A 23,564-nucleotide genomic window follows, 5' to 3' on the forward strand; every position below is an offset into this window, starting at 1 on the left:
GCAGGGCAGCAATAAAGCTATCTGTCAGCCTTTTATAATTAAAGACATTACCGTTTTTTACATAAGCACCCTTGAATGGCCAATGAATGAAGTGCGATTCAGAGTCTCGACTCGAATGTGAAGCAGCCTTTCACGGAAGTACTATTGTGATGAACAAGCAGGGTGAATATTTCCCTTCCCACGTGCTCCCAGTGTTCCGGGGTAACCCTCTCACATGGATTATTTTAAAGTTGGGTGCTTAGCAATGCCTTCCCTTACCTGCAACTAATGACCTGCAGCTGTTCACGATCTCTTCGGAGCAGTCGGGCAGCATACTATGCTAAGTACAGATTTCTTCTATCTTAAAAGTGTTAAGCCACGCTCATTATACATCAGCCCCCCTCAACGAGAACCCCCACCACACCCAGTTTTTTTCATCCTACTTAAAGCCCTCCACAGAGATGTGAGTGTGTGTTTCTGTTGTATATGGAGGGAGTCATGGTAGAAACGAAAGACCGCGCATTTCATGATTTCATTTAAATCATGAAATGCGAGGCTTTTGGTTTCTACCATGACTTTTGCAGAGGCCGCCGCACCCACCCGCAGGGTGGGGGAGGCTCAAGGGCCGGCGCCATAACCCACGTAGTGCCAACAGGGGGAGATGGAACTGGTCCTGGGCGCCCCGAAGCGGCCAGGACCAGCGGAAACGGGGTGCGCACCAGCCACCCCGACAGGAAGTGACCTTGTGACCTTGGCGCCCATGGGGGGCGACCAATGGCCAACCTTGCTACCTTTGAACCCCCCAATCAAAGGGGGTTCACCTGAAGCCCGTAGGGGGCTCAAGGGGATTTAAACACCGCCGCTCCCCAACCAGAAGCACAACGTCTTCGAAGGAGCTGGGAGAGCGGCGCGACAACGACATCGTTTGAAGCCCACCCACCCACACCTGAGGAACAGCAGAGTCGCAGTGCTGGACAGTGGGGAAGGCGTTGGCGGAAATCCTACAATCGTTGGCTAACCAAACACACCGGTGGGCGGTGTGTAGGAGGAGGGCCACTCACTTTTCAATGCCGCACGGCAGGGTGACGTGGCCGCACAAAGGAGGGGAGGAAAAGACGGAGACGGCACTCGCGGCCCAGACCCGGCCGGACGGCAGGGCGCAAATGGTAGGGAGCTGGGGACCTAACTCCAGGCAAAGAAGCTCCCCTCCATGACACCCAAAAAGGGGGTGTGGCCAACCAACTACCGGAACACCAAGAAACTGATTAAGAACTGGTTGTACACAAGTGCCATTTACGAACTGAGGGGTGCACGAGAGACAGACACCTGTACCAGGGGAAGGTGTCATAAACTGTAATGTGATGTGCATGATTTATGGTTAAAGTTCGCAAATGAAGATTGTACAACCAGTATGTTATTAATATGTTATTAATATTGTTATTAATAATCATTATTGATATTAATAAATCTGCGGCCAACAATGACCATCACCAAGAACTGAGATTGTTGGCTGACATTATTTGTTAGGAGTGTTTGAGGAGAGGGAGGATGTATGCAGATGCCGACCGGCAAGTAAGTATAGACGGTTGACCCACTGAGTAGGCACATGCGAGGGTTATTGTTTTCCCTGTAGTGACGAGGCAGCAGGGAGCACCCATTCCTGCAGGAATGCTCTCAGGCCCAGAAAGCAGTGTTCCCAGCTTCCAGACCTTCGCATTTCTGACCTATCTCTGGTGTCACAGTAGCCCTGGGCAGAAATGGAATGTGTGAAGCCCCTCTAAATTGCGGAGACATGGCGTATTCAGGGCTGTTTGCATCTGAATAGATGCTCCTGAAGCTTCCGCCCCCCCCCCCCCACAGTCACCTTCAAGCACCTCTTAACAGCTCATCAAGGGCTGGAGGTGTGAGGGTTGCCACCCCGCTGTGCCTCTCCAATGCTGCTGGGTATGTGAGCTTTTGTGCTGCCTCGGAGTCTGTGACACCTGACCTCAGCATCGGAGTCAAGAAGGGAGGTGGGTGGAAGCTGCGCCGCCTTCAGGGAGCTGCGACCGGTGCCCGGTTAAAATTACGGACAAATGGCGTCTGTTAAAAGATCCTTCACGGACAACGGACAGACGGCCGAAATTACGGACTGTCCGTGAAATTTACGGACGGTTGGTCACCCTAGCTGCGCCCATTAGATTTTACAGCCCCCTCTCTGTCCCCCATTGTGAAAGATCAAAGGATAAGCTAACCCCTCTGCTATGATAACTTCCAGAGCAGCACATGCTGTATTCTTGTGACAAGAGCTGCTGTCCTGGCGCTCTTCTCTTGTGCCAGCTCAGCCCAGGCTTCCAACGTGCAGTGTGTGTTGAAGGTGCTGCAGAGGTACCAGTTGATTGATGAAGGGAGCCCTGGCTGGGGTGAAGCCAGGGCCCCATGACCACCAATACTCTCCTTGTTTTAGGAAAAGTGCTGGTACTTGGTACCGGCGAGTACTGGCCATTTAAAGCACTGGTAAAAGTAATTTTTTTAATGACACGAGCGTAAACCCGTTTACGCACCTGTTTGACTTGCAAGTTATTTGTATACATCCGATAATTATCGTATGCGTTATATACATCAACCTATTACATTTCAGCAGAATCTAGCAGTGGAAAAGCATAAGGTAATTACTGTATCATGTAGATTCTGCTATGTTAAACACCAAAATTCGCATATTATTCCCCAGGAATTCGTAATGGGTACTATTTAACACAACCGATAAATGACGTACCTGTGGTTATCGTGATTTACCAGGTGAGATCAATAGCGCCTATACTTGTAATCAGGCACTTAGACTTTCATGCACAGCTCCCGTAGCTATAGACCCATGGTGTGATCCTGTTATATATACTCAGCTTATTTCTTCTAGAATGGGGTGAGCAATAATTTACATTAGAATGCTCAATCAATATTATTTGTCGAGCCATGTAATAGAAGTAGGGCATTCTGCGCAGTAGAAATACTTTCATCACCTTCCAAGCTCGGACGCCGGTTAGATCACACGGCGTTCCTTACTCTAAATGACAGTGTGTCGCTGTTTGTGTCACTGGCCACGGAACGCCCCCTCCCCTCGTCCCGGAAGTGGGCGGAGCCGCGCCTCTGTCAGTGAGAGTTTTCATAGTGGAGCTTCGGAGGGTGACTCTTACGTATGGAGCTCCAGGGGCCGGAGGCGGGAGCCCAGCTGGACCCGGGGCTCTGGATGCGGCCCCCTGGGCTTCTCTCCCGCCCGGACGTGCTATGCATGGCCGGGCTTCTGGGCGCCTCCCTGCGGGCGCTGCACGAAGCGCACGGGCCGGACTCGGTGGCTGCGCTGGTGCCACAGGTGGTGCGGGTCCTGGAGTTGCTCGAGGCCTTCGCCGAGCGCGGGGAGGAGCAGTGCCGGGGCCGGCAGGCGCTGCGAGCCCTGCGGACGCTGCGGGCCGACGAGGAGCGGGCCGAGGTGAGGGGGAGGGTGCACTGGCAGGAGAGGGTGCTTCGCAGTGAATTACAACTTAATCTCAATTCAACCACACGCAGGTGTCGCATTGTAGAGATTTTGTTCAAATGCGTGATGTTTGAACAGTATGCAATGATTCCTGAAAGCTCTTGTGTGACCGTTATTTGGCGGATCCAAGTAACATTTTCAGCCACGGAATGCCCGGATTCCGTTCTTTAAATCGGACTGAAAAGATGTGAGCGCGCCTTTGAAAGGGATGTTCAGGGCATCTTAATGATTTTAGGGGCCTAACGTATTTTTGGGGACCTTTTTGGAATAGCTTTGAATTTACGAACCAATGTCAGCTGCATGCCCTCTCTGCCCAGGTCATTCATTGATCGTGCACTGGCACGCTCATCCAAATTCTAAATAAGTTTACATCTAATGTTAAGGGATAGTAACGTGTGTTTTCAATATTGTAACAGCAGTGGATCACAAATATTACAGCAAAGTGACACCCTCCTATTTCTCATATATCATGTTCTGTTTTGATCTTAAAAAACAACAACAAAAAACACTTTTTTAGGGATGTTGCAGGAAGCGTAAACACAAAATGTCTGCAATAGACTTTCGCACATCACCCACATTAAAAATAAATTAAAGGACAACTGAACTTCAAACAATTTGTTAAAGAATTATTCAAGATCAACAGGGCAAGACTATGCAGAACAGAGCTAGCTTTACCAGGGGCGCCCCCTGAAATGCTGGGCCCTGCACAAGAGCCTACTTTGCCCATGCCTTAAAACGTCTCTGGGGACATGACCAATGAAGTGTAATAAGGAAACCTTTCCAAAGAGGCGCGGCCTATGTACATAAGGGTGTGGTTTAAACGATGTATACTAAAATTGTCTCCACAGCGACGTGCCACCTGACCAGCACTGCTGCGCCTCTGAGTTTTTTTTATTATAGCATCCAACCATGGCATTCAACAGCCAGCGCATCTACCCAAAACAAACACTGCCCGTTCCATTTACCAATGCTTGTCAGCTGCATGAGACAAATGAATAGCATTGATATAGTTGTAAATAATTAGAATTGAAAATGTTTCTGTTCGAGAATAACTAAGATCTGTGGAAGGGGTCTTGGTCTGAAAGCAGTGTCTTAAACACTCCTGTCCATTCACCTTTTTTAGGTCTCGCGCCTAGTGTTGCAGTGCGCAGCATTGTGTGTTCAGCGCGAGACCTTTAGTCCTTGAAAAACAGGGTTCTAGCACTGACTTAGAAATCGCACACGCTCTGTGTGTGCTTTTCCTTTTGTGCTACCCCATTGGCCTTTGCGTGCGTCTTTTTATAAAAGACTGCACACAATTGGCCAAAGTCGGGCACATTGCTCCACCCATGGCCTATTGCTGTCTATTACGCGCTTGGTGCGTGTAAAAGACACCAATAGGCCATGTGGTTTTTGTTATCGTGCCCAGACAAGGGCGCGATAATTGAAAGCACATGGCTCGCAGTGGCACGTGCACACCACTCACAGGCTTCTTTGTTTTTCAAGCGGAAGGGAATGCTTTCCCTGCTGCTTGTTACATTTGCGTTAATTGCAATCTATGCAAAGTGAAGGAAAAACTTGCCCATTTCATGTGACTCAATACACCGACTGCTAACTCTATTGGCATAGAGCGTTTGTCCATGGCCAGCTTTTCTCTCTAGCTTGTCTTTTGATTTGTGTAATGCTGAACTTTAAAAACACGTTTTTAAGTGATTTGAGCTTTCCTTGACTTATGAGCTGTGCTCCAAAGAGAATTCACACTCAAGAGCCCCCAGAAGCAGAGGTGTCAGAAAGACAGCTCACATATTAATATACTTATGGACAACCTATGGCGAAGACAACCTCTTAGTAAGACCGAGGCTGGCAATCTTCCATTTGCTCTATAGACATGACACCTATGGAATTTCCACTTTATTAAGGTGTGCTATACACTTATATAAAGAAACGACAGACTTTTATGTGCTCCCATTAACTGCGCCGTCTTTTATTCAGCCACATCGCCAAAGGCTTGCCATTTTTGTCTTATTCATTCCATGCTTTGAAATCATGCATGAATCTTGCCACCCATCCGTTGAGAGTAGACAACTGCTGGGGCTTGGCCACTTATATTTCTCATCAAAATGGAACCGATCTTGGCCAGGGCTTTTACATCTAAAGAGAAGTATGAAAAGGATAAACTGTCGTGCGCTTTGCTGGATTCAAGGCATTTTAATCGAGTGCGTCTGACGTGGCAGGTGATAAATGGGGCAGGATAAAGTTTACTGCTTCCGCTTACGGGGTCCATGCTAGATCAAGAGGCGCGTGATTGGCCACGCAAGAATGTAAAGGTTGGTCCAACACTGGTGGCAAATGTATGTGGTATAACCTCAGAGGAAAGTGAATTCCGTATTGTTTTCCGAGTTGAAGAATCAGTCCCAGAAAGTTATTCTCCATTCCTTGGGGTTTTACTGATAATTGCCGAGTACTGGTGTGGAATTACCACACATAAACAATAACATTAAAACAGAGTTTATTGTTACTCCAGAACTGTGCGACGTAAATTTAAGGTTTTCATTTTTATTTTCCCACGGTGAACAGAAAGATACTTCAATCAAAAGAAAGTTCTTGTCTTTTAGTTTTGAGCTGCAGGCTTATGCTGTTAGTGCTATGAAGACTGCCTAAACGTAATAGTTTAAATGATTCTTTGTTTATGTTTTACTGTGACTCTTAGCGGGCCTGTTTTGGGGCTTTGTTTAGGTTCTTGATAATTTCAGTATGATACTTTCCGAATTGTACAGTTATCCTCCTCCTTTGGTATATTTAAGGACTATCTTATATTTATCAAAGACTTGATTTCCGGACTGGTACGTCTTGAAGCTTGTTTGTTGCAGTAGTGTGTTTTGAACAAGTATAAACAAACAAAACAATCACAATTTGTTTGGTTATTTATCTAATACTAAAAGGACTGCTGTTTGTCATAATGCAAATCATCTGTACGTTTGTTTAGCGATGATTTGTGTCGCTCATTTCACTGGGACGCTAGCAAGACATATTTAATCATTACATGGTGAGGTGGCAAGAGATTCTTGTATGTCACTGTTCAGAGGTAGAAAGTCAAAGATTTATTAGTTTATTAGACGTTCCAATGAGCTTGACATGGAGACCTATGATAAAGCCCTAAGAATGATGGAAACTGAAGGTTACACATTGTTTTTTAGGGCTCAAGATGCATCCAAATCAGTTCGACAATTATTGTGGCATCGAGTCACGTAGGGAAGCTCATGTGTGAGGAAAAGTACATCAACAATATATTCCTGATACAGTTTGTTTTCAAAAAGGCTCTGCTTGACCAAAAAGAACAAGCATTTGCAATGCAATAGGTCTCGCATTAGGAAAGTTTGAGCTATTGGTATTGTAAATGGCAAAGTTTTTATTTATGTTTCTTTTTTTTTAAATAGCTAAATTAATAGCTTCGTCATTTACAATGCCAATAGTTATAACTTTCGCAAATGTGATACCTATAGCATTTGTAATGCAATATGTTTTGTATTTACAAACCGCGAGAGGACAAAAAAAAGCCCCGGACCACTGCGTCCTCCTAGGCCTTCAAAAGGGACCTCAAAGTTCTCCTCCTCCAGAGACACCTCCAAAAGTAATTCACGTCCTCGCGCTATTTGTGAGTAAGACTTCTTTTACTAACTCATGTATTGTGGTTGCTCACAATTTTTCCTCTTGTGCACTTTTGACTACCTCATGTATTTTGGTTGCTCACAATTTTTACTCAAGTATTTTGTTTGCTCACCATTGTCACTATTACCTTTACTACCTCTTGTATTTTGGGTTGCTCATAGTTTTTACTACCTCATGTATTTTGTTTGCTCACAATTGTCACTATTACCTTATGTAAGTAACGTATGTTTTTGCAACCTGTTCTTTTGTAATGTTTCTCATTATGTTTCATTTCTGTTCCTAATGTGAAGCGCTCTGACGCCTTCGGGTAAAGTCCGCGCTATATAAAAATGCATAAATACATGAATAAATAAATACCGCCTTCGGGTAAAGTCCGCGCTATATAAAAATGCATAAATACATAAATACCGCCTTCGGGTAAAGTCCGCACTATATAAAAATGCATAAATAAATAAATACCGCAAATCACCGCCGTCACTCTGCCGGCCTGCGACCAGGAAGTCAGGCAGGCCGGCGCGACAACAGGAAACAGGAAGTAGGAGGGCGGGAGCCTACCCCGCCTCCCACGGAAGAGCCGCGATTGGACGGAGCCGTGTTTGGAGCACCAGAGCAGGCAGGAGCCTACCCTGCGCCCCGGTGCCGAAGGAGGGAAGAAGAGTCCTGCTGCCGGGCCCTGCAGCTGAGGAGAGCCGCCGCACGAAGGAAGCCGGTGAGTGGGTTGCTGACCAGGGGGGGAGGGGAGGGGGGGGGGAAGCATTTGCGCGCGCGAGTGCGGGCGGGCTTTGTATGTATGTATGTATGTGTGCGTGCGTGTGACTGTGGGGGAGGGGGGTGTGTGTGTGTGAGCGAGTGTCTGTGTGCCTGTATGTGTGTTCCTGCGTGTGCATGCGCTCGCCTGTGTGTGCGTGCGTGCATGCAGAGGGGTGGGGGCTGCCTGCCTGCGTCTGTGTGAGCAAGGGCTGTGAGTTACTCTGCGCATGCGCGGGTACTCTGCGCATGCGCGGGTCAGACGCGCGCTCCCGCGGTGAAAACTGCGAAGGAAGACGCTCGTGTCAGATTGGTGTCCACATTCCCAATAACGGGCCACAAAAGGTCTGAAGCAGACACTCTCAATGCTCACGCATTGAGAGTAGGTCTGCTCGACCTAAAAACGAAACAGAGGCACTATTGTGTCTTGTATCGAGCTAATGGCTCAGGAGTGTTGTAACAAATGTGCAACGGATTGGTCATGGTGGCAAAAAAGAGAATGCAGGGTAAATACTTTGGGAAGAGGACCAAGGGAAGCTAGAAGTTCTATAAAAGAGACTGCTGTAGTTTGGTTGGACGCAGCCGCTGGTCGAGGCAGCACTGCAATGCACTGGTAATGCTAATGGTTTTATGCTAAGTGACAGTTTTCATGTGTCTGCAGTTTTATGGCAATGGTAACATGAAAGAGAAGGATGAAGGTGCGAAAAATGGTGTCTTGGTTTTGAACGTGGTTAGGGACACAATTCATTTTATTCGGTAAGGAGTAGAAGACTAAGGCACTCGCTACAAGTGACCCGATCAGACCAATGGGCTCCGTAACAGAAGTTCAAAATACACATACTTAGTATTCTACAATAACTGCAGCTATATATTTTTACATAAATACTCTAAACTGAAAACAAAACAATACAGCTGTATTATATTTACAATGCCAATAACTCTAACTGACTAATGCGAGACCTGTTGCATTGTAAATGCTTGTGATGTAGAATCTTTGTTTATGACTTAAGCCCTTTTTCTCCTTACCTCCTTTTTGAAATCCTACACATCTCGTACTTTCCCAAAAATTAAATTGGCAGATATGTGACCATAACACCGTGCACATGGGGCGATCACCTAGCTGTCTTTTGTATGTTTCTTTTAGCAGCATGACCAGCATTTTAATATCTTAGATGGTATAGAAATTAATTAAATAATTAAAGTCAGTATTTGTTCCCCCTTATCACTGTATACTTTAAAAAGTTTTTATATGGGGGAAGCACTTCTAAAGATGATCTAGAGATGCCTTAATGATCCCTGACTGATAATTAAAGTAAGCAAAGGCAGAAAGGCCTGAAAAAATAAATACAGAAAATTGTCTTTACAGTTAAGTAAAATGCCCGAATCTCAAAAAGTGAATAAATAGCAGTTTTTTTTCTCCTGGGAATTTGGCAACCCTATCTGCAGAGAGGCCAAGAATTAGATGTGCATGTGGTTTACATACTGTTGCGATGCATTAACGGGCACTGTGTGAAGCTTTCAATCATGTGCTGTAAGAAACAACCACTCACAAATCGAACTAAGTCACCTCACTTCAAAGTATGCACTTTACCAGAGATGAGGGATGGATGGATGGAAAAAAACTACAGCAACACCGATTCTTCAAAAAAACACAATATCAGGGACTACAAGATTAAGTAAAAACAGGAAATGTAAATACTAGCGGTCTCTGAGATGGAATGCCTTAAGGCTTTTTACTATCCATGTTGAGAAATCGATCAGTGTTTTTGCAAGTAAAGTTAGAGAGATGAATATAGAATTAATGTCTGAGACCTGGCAGGACCTGCCCCAACTGAAGGCCTCAATAGATTGATAATTTCCTGCAATCTTTCAAACCTAGATCCGTTTTAGTGCACCTCAATGGAATCTCTCAACTCCAATTTCAGTGAATGAAACTTAAGGTTTCATGCCCAGGGTTGCTACTTTACTCGGAGTACATTCTGGCTATTTCTTCATTGTTTGTGATTCTTGAAGGCCCAGGAGCAGGTACTTTTTTAAAAATATGGAATGTCTGCCTCTAGCTTGGTTTAGAAATCATTTATGTATAGTTTATAGGGCATTAGCGTATATTTCAAGTGATTTATTCTTGTATTTGATATATTAACTTTTTATTTCAAAGGTAAAAAATATTTCTTCCACCTGATTTTCCATTTTGTTTTTTACGCCCTTGACATTCAAATACAGACTATATTGGTGAAATACCAGCAATGTGGCCACCCTATTATGGCAGGGGTGATAGATGGCTCCCGTAGCACTCAGTGTCTCCCTTAACCCCTTCCATGCTCATGACGAACCCCAGCCGTCATGCACTACGGTGCTCGTGTGCTGATGACGGCTGGGGTTCGTCACGGCCTGCCCCTGTTCGTGCTGTTTACAGCACACCAGGGGAATCGCGGCCGCATCGAAGGGGTTAATCGTTTGTCTTATGATGTTGATCTACAGCCCACAGCTCTCAACATATTACATTTGTAATGAGGGTACCCTGAAATGGAAACAATGTTCTAACACAACCTTGCAATTGAAAAGTATATAATGCTAGGTACGCATTTTGTATGTCGTTACAGTAGTTGTTTAATTTTAGATGCGCAACTAGGGTTTGCCAAGGCAGTCCTTCTTGACCAAAACAACTTGGTGGCAGCTGGATAGTCCTTGAAACAAACATTTCCTGGTGTGCCTGGAACCTCAGGAACCAGGTAGTTCTGTGAGCTCAGTGAATGCTAAGACCTTCTTTATAGGTGTGGACTCATCGGGTAATGATGGCGAGCAGTCAAAGCTTATCCATGAAGGGTTATTTATTGTGTAGTGCTTGGGTATCGATCATACCTGAATAGGGTATAATAAAGAAATGTCCAGGCGGCAGTGTGACTTTATGGAAAGTTTTATAGTTCACATGCATATTAAAACTACTGATGCACACCTTATCAGGCACATTAGTGGTGTCTCACAGATGCAGTGTCATACATGCAGGGCAAATTGAAAGAGTTTTATGATGCCAGAAGTTACAAATCCTACTCTTCTTTTGGTGATGTCTGACGTTGGCCACATGCCCTTTTGATGCACGTTTGAAGTTCTCCAGGCAGTTGTATGTGCTTCCTATGTACCTGGTCAAGCAAGGGTTGTGGCGAATGCCCATGTTGCTGGTCATCACACAAACAGCATGCCACTTTTGGGACGAAAGAGCATTTTGGGCAAGCTGTTCAGTCTGTTGATGTCTGCAGCCCTTTACTCTCATGCATGATGCCAGAAGTAGGGAAGAGTGTCTGAACTCCAGCAGTAGTGTTGGTTTAGGCTTGATAGGACCACAGGCTTTAGTATCACCCCAAACCATAAGCAGTGATAATCAGAACAGTAGCTGAACCTCGTTTCTTTGGCTGATGAGGCATGCTGTTGCCACATGGGCCATTGTATCCCTTTTCCTCCAACAGCAATCAGCCATGCATGCTTCTCAACAGTCTTTCATGGCTGGCCCCAACTTGGGTTGCATAGTGAGCAAAAGAACGATTGATTCAACCCAGATCTCTGTACTGGTGGTGAGTGGTTGAAATGTTTCTTCACTAGTTCATAATCTTGTTGTTTGCTGAGGTCCCAACTCGTGGTTGGCAGGTAGAGAATTTAAAACTTACAAAAAAATTCTTGGTCAATCCTTTTCTGGCTTGACTAACAGATTCTATTGGGAAAGGTGAGCACCTATTCCTGTCTCACAGGACCAGTTTATATCCCCAGGGAAGGGGATTTGAAAGAATTGAACTAGACACTCAGAACTCAATCAAGTTGACTAATTTGTTGGAATCTCCTTTCCACTCTGCCAATGAAGGAGTTTGGTACGAGCTCACTCAAGTTGGCCTGCCTGGGACAAGATATTCATCCCATTTATTTGTGTGGTGCCCCTCATTCCATACGGTTAGGTACCTGTTCCTCACTGTTAAATATTCCATTCAGTTTGGCCTGTTCTCCTCCCCCCATACACACACACACATTCACCACGCAAAGCTGTTAAGTCCTCCTTCCCTTCATCTCTGGTGATCTTTCAATCTGGTTACTTAGAGGGTAAAGGCTGTGTCCAAGTTCTCCAGTTCACAAAAGCTGGGAGTGTTGAGAAGCAATCTATACTACCAGTGTTACGTGTCAGAGTGAACTAATCCGTTTTCTTCTTCCATGGCAAACACATGCAGTGTCAGACTTTTCCTTTCCAAGTGCCGCATCTTGCCTCTGCTGGTGGGTGAGAAGCAAACTGGGATGGTGCTGTGCTGATGCTCACTCTGCTTACTAGCCCTTGAAGCACTAGAATGCACAATTTCTGTAGGACAGTTTGCTGGATGGGTCCATGAACACCCCTAATTCAGGATTGCCCCAGTCAATTTGTTTTCAATGCACACCTGTCAGCATGAGTACAGCTCGCATTTCTAGAATCGTTCAGTAGACCGTGAGGGGGCCTCTGCAATGCTCCGGAAATCTTGTCCCTTGTCATACAGGGGTTAAGCAACTGTAGGTGTTTGCGAAGGCTAGCTTTATTCACCTTCATTTTACTTGGCAGTAAGTGCCCTCTACTGGTAAAAGAAGATGAAAACCTGAGCCATAAAGGAGCAAAAGGATGATTTTTGTTAGTGTGTGCTGGGACAATGTGGATGAAGGCTGCTAGGGTCCAAAGATTAATGTTGATTGAGTTGCGCCAGTTGAGAAGAACATGTACAAAGCAAACAGAATATCTGTAAGGAAAAAGTGAGTATATGAGTCATGGTGGGTCTGCAGAGGCATCCGATAGGTAGTTCCAAGTGTAGTTAAGGGCACAATATAGCCGGTTTCGCTTTCCCCATCATACTTAATTCACAAAGTCTCTTCCTCCTATACTTGGGGGCACCAAGGGTATTGATTTTTACCAGCAAATGTTTGCTGGGTGAGATACCAGTGAATCTCCAGTGTCTGAGCAATTATTCCCACAGAGTACACCAATACATTGAAAATGAATGTATCATAAACAGATATTTATATTTAGAAGATTTAAAACCAAGCATGTGGTTTGTTGAGGGGTTTGGACTTTAACTGGTATGTCACATGACGGGCATAAAAAAATCCAGTCCCTTTGGTGAGTCAGATTTTATGAGGTCGAGCTATATTTAGGACATATTCCCGCATTCTGGCAAGTTGACAAAGAACAGGTGTTCTGTTCAGTCAAAGTGAAGTGCAATAAAAATGCCTTTCAAATCTATTTTTTATCTTGTCATTTTGCTTTGTGTTCTGAAACAGAGGGTCAGAAGTCAGTTTCCAGTGACTTTTCCTTCTCTGGCTGCAGAGTTCCAGGATTTTGTCAAGTGAACTGTCAGATCTGCTGTATGAATTGTGAAGTTAAAGGCTATGGGGAGTCAGGTTTTTCCTAACACACATTTAAATAGCTAATAAATCAACAGTACAAACATTTCAGAATATGTTTCAGTAGATGTGAAAGCCGATTTGTTTTGTAATTCTGTGTAATGAAAATAATATCTTAATTGAATGGAAAAACAAATAAGAACACTTAACTTGGTAATGTACAAACGATAAATATGTTTTCTGAAACCCAATTTTCACAAATTGTTTATACACTATATAGTTTCATCAGTAAGGTTGTGGGAAGCTTTTTGCCAATTTTTGGGAAATGTAGTGTTAGTAAATGACAGTACAAGACCACATCATGCTTTAGTAATCTATTTATTAAAGGTGAGTGTTTACACATGAATTCAGACACAGTCCCTGCCCCTTCCCTGATGGTAATGCAATTAGTAAACTGAGAGGAAAGTCAGGGATCATGCGTACCCTCTGTGGGTGCGAGATTCTTATTACACATGGAGCAAATGTTTAGTCTGTTAATCAAACAAAATAGTTTTGTTTTGTACAGCAGAAATGCTGAACTCACATGTTTGAAAGTGTGCTCATATGTGAGAATGAAGAAAAAGGCGACGGTAAAATAAAATATTTGCCAAAGATCTCACACAATTTGAGACACTTACTGCGTGTTCTGCTCTTCATTTCACAGCGATCTCTTATCTTTTACAGGTAAAATATCAGCTCTGGCAGGCACATGCTTTGGCATTCTAAGAATGCTACGCAAAATCTTAGCTATTCTACCATTGGATGCCAAAAAGACCATTGTGCAGGCCCTGGTTACATCTCATATGGATTATTGCCACATCCTCTATTTAGGGGTTACAAAAGGCAATTTGAATATACTACAGAAGGTCCAAAATGCAGCGGCCCGCATGATACTGAACATTCCGAGGCACACCCCAGTGGGAGCTGCCTTAAGCGAGCTACACTGGTTACCAGTACAGGCAAGAGTCCCTTTTAAATCTCCGTTTCTGCCACAGGATTTCTAATGAGAAAGGGCCTAGGTTTCTGCGCCCTTTACTTTACCCCCTACAGATCTACCTGGAATCTCTGGTCCCTGGGAGCTGCTAAGTTGGTAGTGCCTAAAGTTCAAAAATTACGTTTGGTAGGCAGATTCTTTAGCTTTTTAGCAGCCAAAGCTTGGAACAAGCTGCTTTTGGAATTGAGGATGCAGCCGTCTGAAGCAATGTTTAGCAGAAACCCTAAAACTTGGTTCTTTCATCACCGGGGGACTGGTGTTAAGCACTGTTGTGGATAGACCGTTCTATGTTGGGATTAGGGGTTTTCTGCGGGGATAGGGCTCTGTTAGGACTGAGATGTCTCTGCGCGGGAATTCTCTGTTGGAGTAACCAAGCTCTTTATAAACTTTAATCTAATCTGTCAAAGCACATTATGACGGCACAACAACTATTCTCTGAGCATTTACGGTTGTTCAGGTATTTTTCAGTTCTCTTAGAAAGCCACGCTGTCCAAAAGCTGGTCTCTAAACATTTGGTTCATTGTAGAATCTGAGGAATAGGCATTAGCCTCCCAGGTCCAAAGTTCCTGGTTCGCCGGGTATTCAAATCTGCTGGTTGAGGGTATTGGAGGTGGTCCTTCACTTCTGGAACAACGATTTGTGATCCTGACCTAGCTAGTTCCAAGTGGACGAATGGGTCCTGTTCAGAAGCTCAAAATTCAGGCTTCAAGTGTATGGTAGTTGCTTAAATTCTGCAAAGCGAACATATTTGCCTAACTAGTTAAAAAGCCCTCACAATACTCGTCCCTCCCCCAGTGGGGCTTAAAAGACTCCTTCGCATTCTGACCTGAGATAAGTGCTGCACACCATGCTCAACAACCGGGCCAGCCTGGCCATACCGGGCATCTGGCATTTCCCCAGTAGGGTGGGGGCCTGTTTTGCAGCAATGGGGACCGGTTTTGCAGCAGAGCTGCTTTCAGTCCTCAGTAATAAAAGTGTGAATCAAGAATTTCCAGCCTCCCATGACCAGGCAGTGCTCCACCAGAGGCTGGTCCGAGAAAATTGCCAGAGCTGCTTTGAGTTTCCAGTCCGGCCCTGCTCAACAGCATGCCTAGTTGAGGCTAGAAGGTGAGGGGCTGGCTGGTAAAGGTATTTTTGAATGTACGGGGAGACTCAGTTCTGCGGGTAGGTCTCCTTTTGCTTCATTAGACACTTTATGCAGACCACTTCACTCAGTGAAAACAGTAGGGCCCTTGGCAGAACTTGTCGGTGTTTTTTTCCACCTACGAAGCGCTACAGGCCAAGTAAAAAAAAAATACTGATCCACTAGGTCTCTTTTCGGGGGACAGTGTGGAGACGGGGGGGTACAGGGCCAAAGCTGTGGGTGCAGGAGTTATTTAAGTTTATTTTCACAGGGACAGTCCTACTATGGCTCTTCAATCTGGGCCAAGTACAGCCATTTCAGAACTTCACTCGGTGGTAGCAATGACGAGTATTCACAGGCTTCTCAGGTAGGTTAGTGCGGGAGTACATGGGCTCTGGGAAACATTGATACATAGGCGGGGACACATGGGTTCAGCTCAATACCACTCCCAGCAGCTCACGAAGGGCCCAGTGCTTCTCTTTTGTAAAAGACTAGTACTTTATTTTACTTAAATGCGCAATACTAGGCACTGCAATGATGCTGTAGATACCTGATACTCTGGTTGGAGTCTCATGTATTTCAAAGTGGGGCCTAACTAGGCTCCCTGTTTCCCTCTATGACTTGGGGTTCTGCTTGCGTAGTCTCTAGCTCGGGTGCAACGCTCCCTCCCTATCTTAGAACACCGTCTCTTCTAGGAGGCTAAATAGCCCCATATAGTGTCACCCATTCCTTCCACATTGTGGTTTAGACTGTCAGTAGGCATCCTATGGGCAGGTGGGTCTCCCATGGTGTGCAGGCCTAATATGGCTTGTCGGAACTGCTCAGGTTGACCGGTTTCAGGCCTCGCAGTGAGTCTTTGGAGAGTGGGTCTTCTGGCATCAGTCCTCTTCTGAGCTCCGGCAGTCTTTCAATGCACGTGGACCTCAAAGGTTAGGCAAGCCTAAATTCCCCAGAGAGTGCCCTGTTAGTTGTGCTGGGGCCAGCTGGGTAAAGGTGATATAGCGATCTTCTTTGCGGACACGGGCTCTGGCGATGGTGGGTTACTTCTATGTGCTGTTGGGAGCACGTTGACAGCTGTATGATTGGGCACTGGTGTCTTGAGGGCCTCGGTTGGCAGGTGCTAGTTTGGCATGAAGCACCTCAGGGCAGTGGCCTTGATCTTCAGAACAGACTATTCTTTTTGAAACCCTCTGGGATTCATTGCCGTCTGGCGTTGCAGGGACAGAGAGGGTTGCAACTGGACAAATGTTGATTCTGGCTTCCGTCAAGTCAACCGATTGGGCACACTTTCTCGGGTGTCATGGGAGGCCATGAGCGCATAACTAGGATGACACAGGAGGCCACTCAGGCATGTTTCTGAACTTTGATCATGCCAGTCACCCAGTCAGTGAGTTTCTAGTGGATGCACCCATGAACCAGAATCACCTGCTTCTAGCCCCCTTCAGGCTACCTTCTGCTTCTGCCGGGTGGGCTTTCTCCTTTGCTCCGTCTGGACTCTTTGGGTTCCTGGGACAAGTCGGGCAGTTCTTCCTTCATATTAGACTCCAGGTAATATCCCTCACCTTTGGAAATGTGTGTCCGGCAGACGGCATCCTTTTGTGCAGTAGTCTTCTGGGTACTCAGTGGAGCGCACCATCCTTGGTCAGAGAGATCTTGGAGCTGGAAAAATAAGTGAGTAAGCCGCTCCCATTTTTATCACCATTAGTATAAAGGGTATGTGGTTTCTGTTTGCCTTTACAGAACAAGTTTCTGCCAGTTCAAATTTTATGTGTAAAAGCAGGATATGCTGCCCCCACCGCGCTACACACGTGAACCAGTGATGGGGACAATATTCCTGTTGTCACTACAGAAGGTCCACTTAGTGCGTGCTTCTAGGTCCAGCCACATTCATTAGTCCAGGGCAGGCGTAGGTAGTACGTATGCCAGATTAGGATGAGACTGGAGCCAAAAATCTGAAAACTGTGATACCATATACTTGGAGTTGGGAACACGGGACAGAAGTCACACCTGTACACCATGCAGGCAACGTTCCCATCACAAGAGTCCCATATTAAAAATTACAGGGATCCAGTGCGATGGCCATTTTCAGTCGGGACCTGTGCAATCTTCGTGTTTGGGGTTCACCTATCTGGTACAACTACTGTTTCACAGCAGGAAAACTAATTAATTATGAGGTGCCTAATATCTCTGTAATTTCATTCAAGCCAGTGCTTCATGCCACAACCATACTGATACATTGTAGTGGGGAGCGCAAAAATTACGCTCCACTCCTGGATGCACAGTATAACAGGATATCCTGTCCTGACGTTTTATATTCATTTCTTTTTCCTTTCAAGCTTTATCCATATTTATCAACAGTACTCATTTTCTCTTCATAGTATCCATTTATGGATATTGATACTATGAAGAGAAAATGAGTACTGTTGATAAATATGAATAAAGCTTGAAAGGAAAAAGAAATGAATATAAAACGTCAGGACAGGATATCCTGTTATACTGTGCATCCGGGAGTGGAGCGTAATTTTTGCGCTCCCCACTACAATGTGTTTAACTAAGTGTATTAGGGCAAGCACTACCTAGATTGCACGTAAAAAGTAATAGGTGGATTGACTGGTGGAATTTTTGATAATCTGTGTCACAGGGCCCATGAGAGTGGCAGTGACAGATAACCTACCTGTAGATTGCTTACTGGGGAATGACCTGGAACTCTCAGCATGGGCTGAGGTGGAGCAAGAAACTCACTCCAGGATGATAGGCCTACCCAGAAAGGTTAGTGGGGCAGTAATTGCTACAGCCCCAGTCCAAGCACCATTCCTCCCTGAAAAGGTTGGAAGAGCAGTGGTAGCCACTGCCCAGGCTCAGACAGACTTTCCTGAACAGGATAGGAGGGCTGTGACAGTCACAGCCCAAACACAGACTGAGTGCCCTCCTGAAAAGGTTGGCAAGGTTGAAATGGTCTCAGCCTCTACTCAGACAGATAGTGGGGTTGTGAAGCCTGAAACAATGGATCACTCCACCCAAACTGAGAGCATTGAGGAGGAAGAAAAGTCTTCCCCCCTCCCAGACACTAGGTGAGAGCCAGCCTCCTCAGGGAACTGACTCTACCCCTGGTGAAGGAACTGCCCCAGAGGTAGTCGGGCCTAGCCTGGCAGAGCCCCTGATGGCAGTGGACCCTTCCCAGGTGGGACCCAGTCTGGAGCAGGTAGCCTGCACCTCTCTACCCTGCCTCAATCAGCCCAGGGCTGTAAAGGTCAGGGAGGCCAGTGGTGGACCCCAAAGGGCCCCCTGTCCAAAAGAACTACCCAATCAGCAGATTAGGATCACTGGAGCTAGTAGTCCTAGCCAAGTGAAAATAAAACACACTCCTGAGGGATCCCCCTTAAACTTAGTTAGGGAACTCCCACAGCTGGGCACTGCTGGGCACAGCCAAACCTGGGGCCTAAAAACCCCAAACCTGACCTGTCCCTCCAGTAAGCCAAACAGAGGGACTCAGCCTCCAGCTTTAGGTAGCCAGAGGTTGACCCTGAGAGCTCATAGCAACTCAGTACTGGAAAGAAAGGCACATATGGTGGATAGTGATTGGAGGAAGTTGAGCCCAACAGTAGTGGAGTCTCACTTCAGTACTCCATTCCCACACCAGCCTTTTACTTTGCCAAAGCACACCACAGGTAGTGATTCCCTATGGTGGAGACCCTCAGATACCCTTAGGGTGAGGGGTTGCTTAGTGGACCATGATACATGGGGTAACCATGCCAGTGCATGTACCACCTCATATGGCCACTCAGGTAATATAGGCTTACCTGGTCAAGGATAGCCTTATCTCCTTTCGTTTGGGGGGGGTGGGGGGGTTGTGTAGGAAGGTGGATACCTGACTATGGTTGCCCCCAACTTTTTTCCTGGTGTTTTGCTGGTTTTCTGACTTAGTTGACCTGGGGACCTGCCAATCAGGACCCCAGGCCTACTGCTCTCTCTCTCTAAAATGTATTCCATGTACCTTAGGTACATTTCCAATTGGTACTGGGCCACCTTATCAGACCCTGTAACTCAGGGCATAGGTGTACCCAGGGCCTACCAGGGGCTGAAGCATGTATTATGCCACCCCTGGATGGCCATCTAAATCTGACACAACTGGCTGCACGACAGCTGGGGCAAGGTGGTGTAATCACCCTTTGCTTTAGATATAGTATACCTATATCTAACCCTAAAAATGGACACACAGATTCCTATCAGTCACTCCTATGGCAGGCCTTGACAATCCTGAAGGCAGAGTGCATGGAATCGTGTGAGATGGTGCTCTGGCATGAGCTGAGCCCGTTTGCAGCTTGCAGAACCATGTCCTAATAGCTGTTCCATGATAACGCATACCATATACTCTTAAGTGCATTATAATCCTCGCGGTTAAATGCTATCTTTGGTATTGCTTTATCAAAACATGTCGAGTAAGGTGTCATACGAATTGGAATACTAACCCCTCGTCAATTCTGGCGACTGGGTTAGCATTTCACCCTTCTAGAGGGACACGACATGTATGTAACTGTGAACCCCGGTTAAAGTTAACTCAAGCCTCAGCTCCACAAAATGGATGCTGCCACCACAGACACGAGTCTGACCTCCTGCTGCTGGGAGTCCTTCCAGCGAGGAGAGCTTGGACAAAGGGTTTCCTGTCAGGGGCGGTGCTAGCACCATCCCAGACAGGGTTTTGTGTATCCTGGGTAGGCAAGGCTTTACAGGAAGGTGACTGCAAGTGGCACCCCGGTGCTCACTACGCATCTGCCGGCTAGAACCAGTTCCAGGGGCACACCAGCCCCTGGCCTGGGGAAAGTCCGGCATGGGAGAGGGGTGTAACCACCCCCCTTCCTGGTCCCACCCCTAGGGCAGGACCTAGTCGCGTACCCACCCCTTTCTTTAGGATAAAGGTAGGAGCGGGGACCCTTCCAAATTAGATCATCTTTGAATCAAGAAACGTCTTTCTACGAAAGGAACTCTCGACTTCTTCTCAAGATTTCTCCCTTGTGGCTAAGGAGTAGTCACCCTGCACCCGCAGGCACCATCTAAGAACTCTGCGGTTTGCTGCACGTCCTTCCTCAGGAATCCGACTGACCGGCTCGACGAGACCCGGCTTCCCTGGCACCTCTGACCTCTACCTACCTCTACAGCTAAGCTGAGAACCGTAGGTGCGACGAGACCTCGAGGGACCGGCCATCATCAGAACTGCACGACTTCTATCCAGCACGACCGCCGAGGGATCCTCTGGTGAGTGCTTTGGGGTCCGGGAAGCCCCGACCCTGGGCAGCTCCAGCACCGAAGTCCAGCCCCCCAGCATCTCCACGATCTGCGTGGGGCCCTTCTGCTTTTTGCTGCTCACCGCGTTGTCTGGCTACTAGCCCGCTGGCTTGTGGCCTTCCTGACGACGATCAACGACGACAACACTGCTGGTCTGGTTACTCCAGACTGGCCCTTGCTCCCTTCCAAAAGATGAGCACCCCGGACCCTCCTGGTCCACTCCAGACGCCATTTTAGGTCCACCGCGTGGGCTTGAATTTGCCAAGACTTGTTGCCCCAATCCTGGGTCCAGCGACGTCGACAGCATCAATCATCGTAGGACAGCTCGCACCTCCATCCTGGTCGCCGACAACGCCTCCTGGTCCGTGAGACTGCAGAGCCCAGCGTCGCCCACTCACCTGGTCGAGGTGACTTCGCCCGGTGCCATCCTGGTGCCCACACAATCACTGGCTAGTGATTAAGAACTTGGTCCCCTCTGCTTTCAGGTGTCATCCATCTTCGATCCAGACTTGGATCACTCGAACAATCTTCACTGGTCGCCTGCCAGCAACTCCTTTCTTCAGGCTCCTGGTTCGTCAACGAGGATTCCCGACGTCTTTTCAGACCTATGCAGCTGCAGCCCCTGGGCTAGGTAACTTCGGCATTTCGGTGCCCCAGCATAGCCTCACTATCCAAGGGTCCAGATCCACTTTCGTTTTCAACCTACCTAGTCGGGTTCGCCCGAGAACACCAACTTTTGCTTTTACTAGCCTCCATAGACTTTGTCCCGCATCCCGCGTGAGAGTGCACACTCTGCACCAGAGTCCCCTAGGCCTCCTACTAGTAATCTGAAGGTTCAGTAACGTAGTCCTAGCGATTCCAAAGCCTATTAGCCAAGTACTTACCTGCTAGTAATTTCGCATTCCACTTTCATAGTATATGGTTTTTCGTGCCCCTCGGGCATTTGTGTAAATTGTGCAACTTAAAGTATTTTCGTAAGAGTTTTGTTGTGTGCTTAGTACCCTGTCCTCATAAAGAGTACAGGGCTGTTGTGATCTAAATAAATACACTGTTTATTTTCATAACACTTGTGTGGTGTCCTTTCACTTGGTGTTCAAGGGGTATATGTGATGGTATAACAGCAGGCTTAACACGCCCTCTAGAGTTTAGCCTGAAGACCGCTCGTATCCATGCTACTAGGATAGCTGGTCTATAAGGTTGACTTACAACCAATCATCAATAAGGGTTGTTTGGGCTGATACAAAGTGCTCACTAGAATAGTGAACATTTTTATATCAGGCCAACTTCTCACAATGACTTTCTGCGACAATGATCAGGAAGCGCTCATAGACAACAGCCTAAATGCACCGATCTTAGCGACGGATCTGACCGGAGAGGTCGGCTCCTTGGGAAAACGGCGCACTATAATACCAAGTGGAGGGTTGTGGAAATTACAGGGGGCTCCGATCAGGGGCACACCCTGAACGACAGGGTGGGCCGGATACTCTGGTGAGATAGATAACGCAACATACGATGGTGTATAATGAGCGACTGTCATTTTGTGGTAACAACGGGATTATTCCCATCGCAGCCGATTGCACAGCTCAATGATGATTGTATTCACTGGACTTTGACTGATATAATCGCTCTCACAGATATTGTACGAACTGATTAACCTTCTGTTTCCTCATTGTACTATGCTCACGGTACAGTAACTATGTCAATTGTTTCAATAAAACATATTTTTAAAAAAAAATGAAGAGAAAATGAGTACTGTTGATAAATATGGATAAAGCTTGAAAGGAAAAAGAAACGAATATAAAACGTCACGACAGGATATCCTGTTGTACTGTGCATCCGGGAGTGGAGCGTAATTTTTGCGCTTCCCACTACAATGTGTTTAACTAAGTGCATTAGGGCAAGCACTACCTAGATTGCACGTAAAAAGTAATAGGTGGATTGACTGGTGGAATTTTTGATAATCTGTGTGCAGACCACCTCCTTTGTACAACCATACTGATAGCCACAATGGCTTTTTTAATCATATTTGGCCCTTACTTCAAAACCTGCATTGCCTGTAGGTTACGATAGCCGGACTGTCTCATAAAGTGGTTTGTCTTGGAACACCACCATTTCTAACAGAAAAACCTAAAAATTCAAGGGAAAGTTGGAGCATGAGAGGTGCTGAATTTTGAAAATGATTACAAGTTTTAAATTATCTAAATTAAATGAGCTGTTTGCCAGCATCGACACAGTTGTGTGCAGTTCTTTGACAACTTCTTTGACATTTGAAGATGTTTTAGTTAAAAAAACAAATGCACTGCTTATCTTGGAGTACCTCGGTCAACTTTTGAACACTATCGTATTTGCCTGCTATTTTACCTTTTATTCTGTATTGTGTATTATTTTCATATATAGATTATCTTATCTCGGTGTTTCTTCATTGTTGCCTTTGGCCGTTTGTTGTGTTTTATTTTACTGTACAATGTTACTGTGCATTTGGGTTTGTGTCACTCAAGAAAATGCATAAGTAAAATAAATATAATTTGTGATACTGCCGATATATATAGCTGAACCTAGGGTTCTATTAGGAATATCTGCACAATCTTGAAGCCCAACCTTTGTTTATTTAGCTCTTTAGTGAAAAATAAGGCAAGACGATTGGCAACAAGCTCAAGAAAGTCCTGAACACCTCCATCACCACAGCCTGCTTCCCTGAGGACTGGAAACACCTTGAAGTGAGGTCCCTCCTGAAGAAACCATCCACTGACCCAGCAGATCCGAAGAACTACCGGCACATCTGCCTGCTCCACTTTCCAGTGCAGGTTCTCGAACATAATCAACCAGCAACTCACCAAACACTTTGAGCACCACAACCACCTGAACCCTTCTCAATCCGAATTCCGAGCCAACCACAG

General features: G+C 46.1%; 1 protein-coding gene across 1 annotated transcript in view; it reads left to right on the forward strand.

The window, feature by feature from the left end:
* The first annotated feature begins 3,102 nt into the window (after positions 1 to 3,102).
* Positions 3,103 to 23,564, forward strand: part of RILP (Rab interacting lysosomal protein) — a 117,463-nt gene continuing 97,001 nt past the window's right edge. Inside the window, exon 1 of the mRNA XM_086955210.1 lies at positions 3,103 to 3,442. Within this exon, the coding sequence (XP_086811336.1) occupies positions 3,152 to 3,442 (291 nt within the window). The 5' untranslated portion in view covers positions 3,103 to 3,151. The remainder of the gene's footprint in view (positions 3,443 to 23,564) is intronic.

This window comes from Lissotriton vulgaris, chromosome 2_1 (assembly GCF_964263255.1).
Source record: "Lissotriton vulgaris chromosome 2_1, aLisVul1.2, whole genome shotgun sequence".
Lineage (NCBI taxonomy): Eukaryota > Metazoa > Chordata > Amphibia > Caudata > Salamandridae > Lissotriton > Lissotriton vulgaris.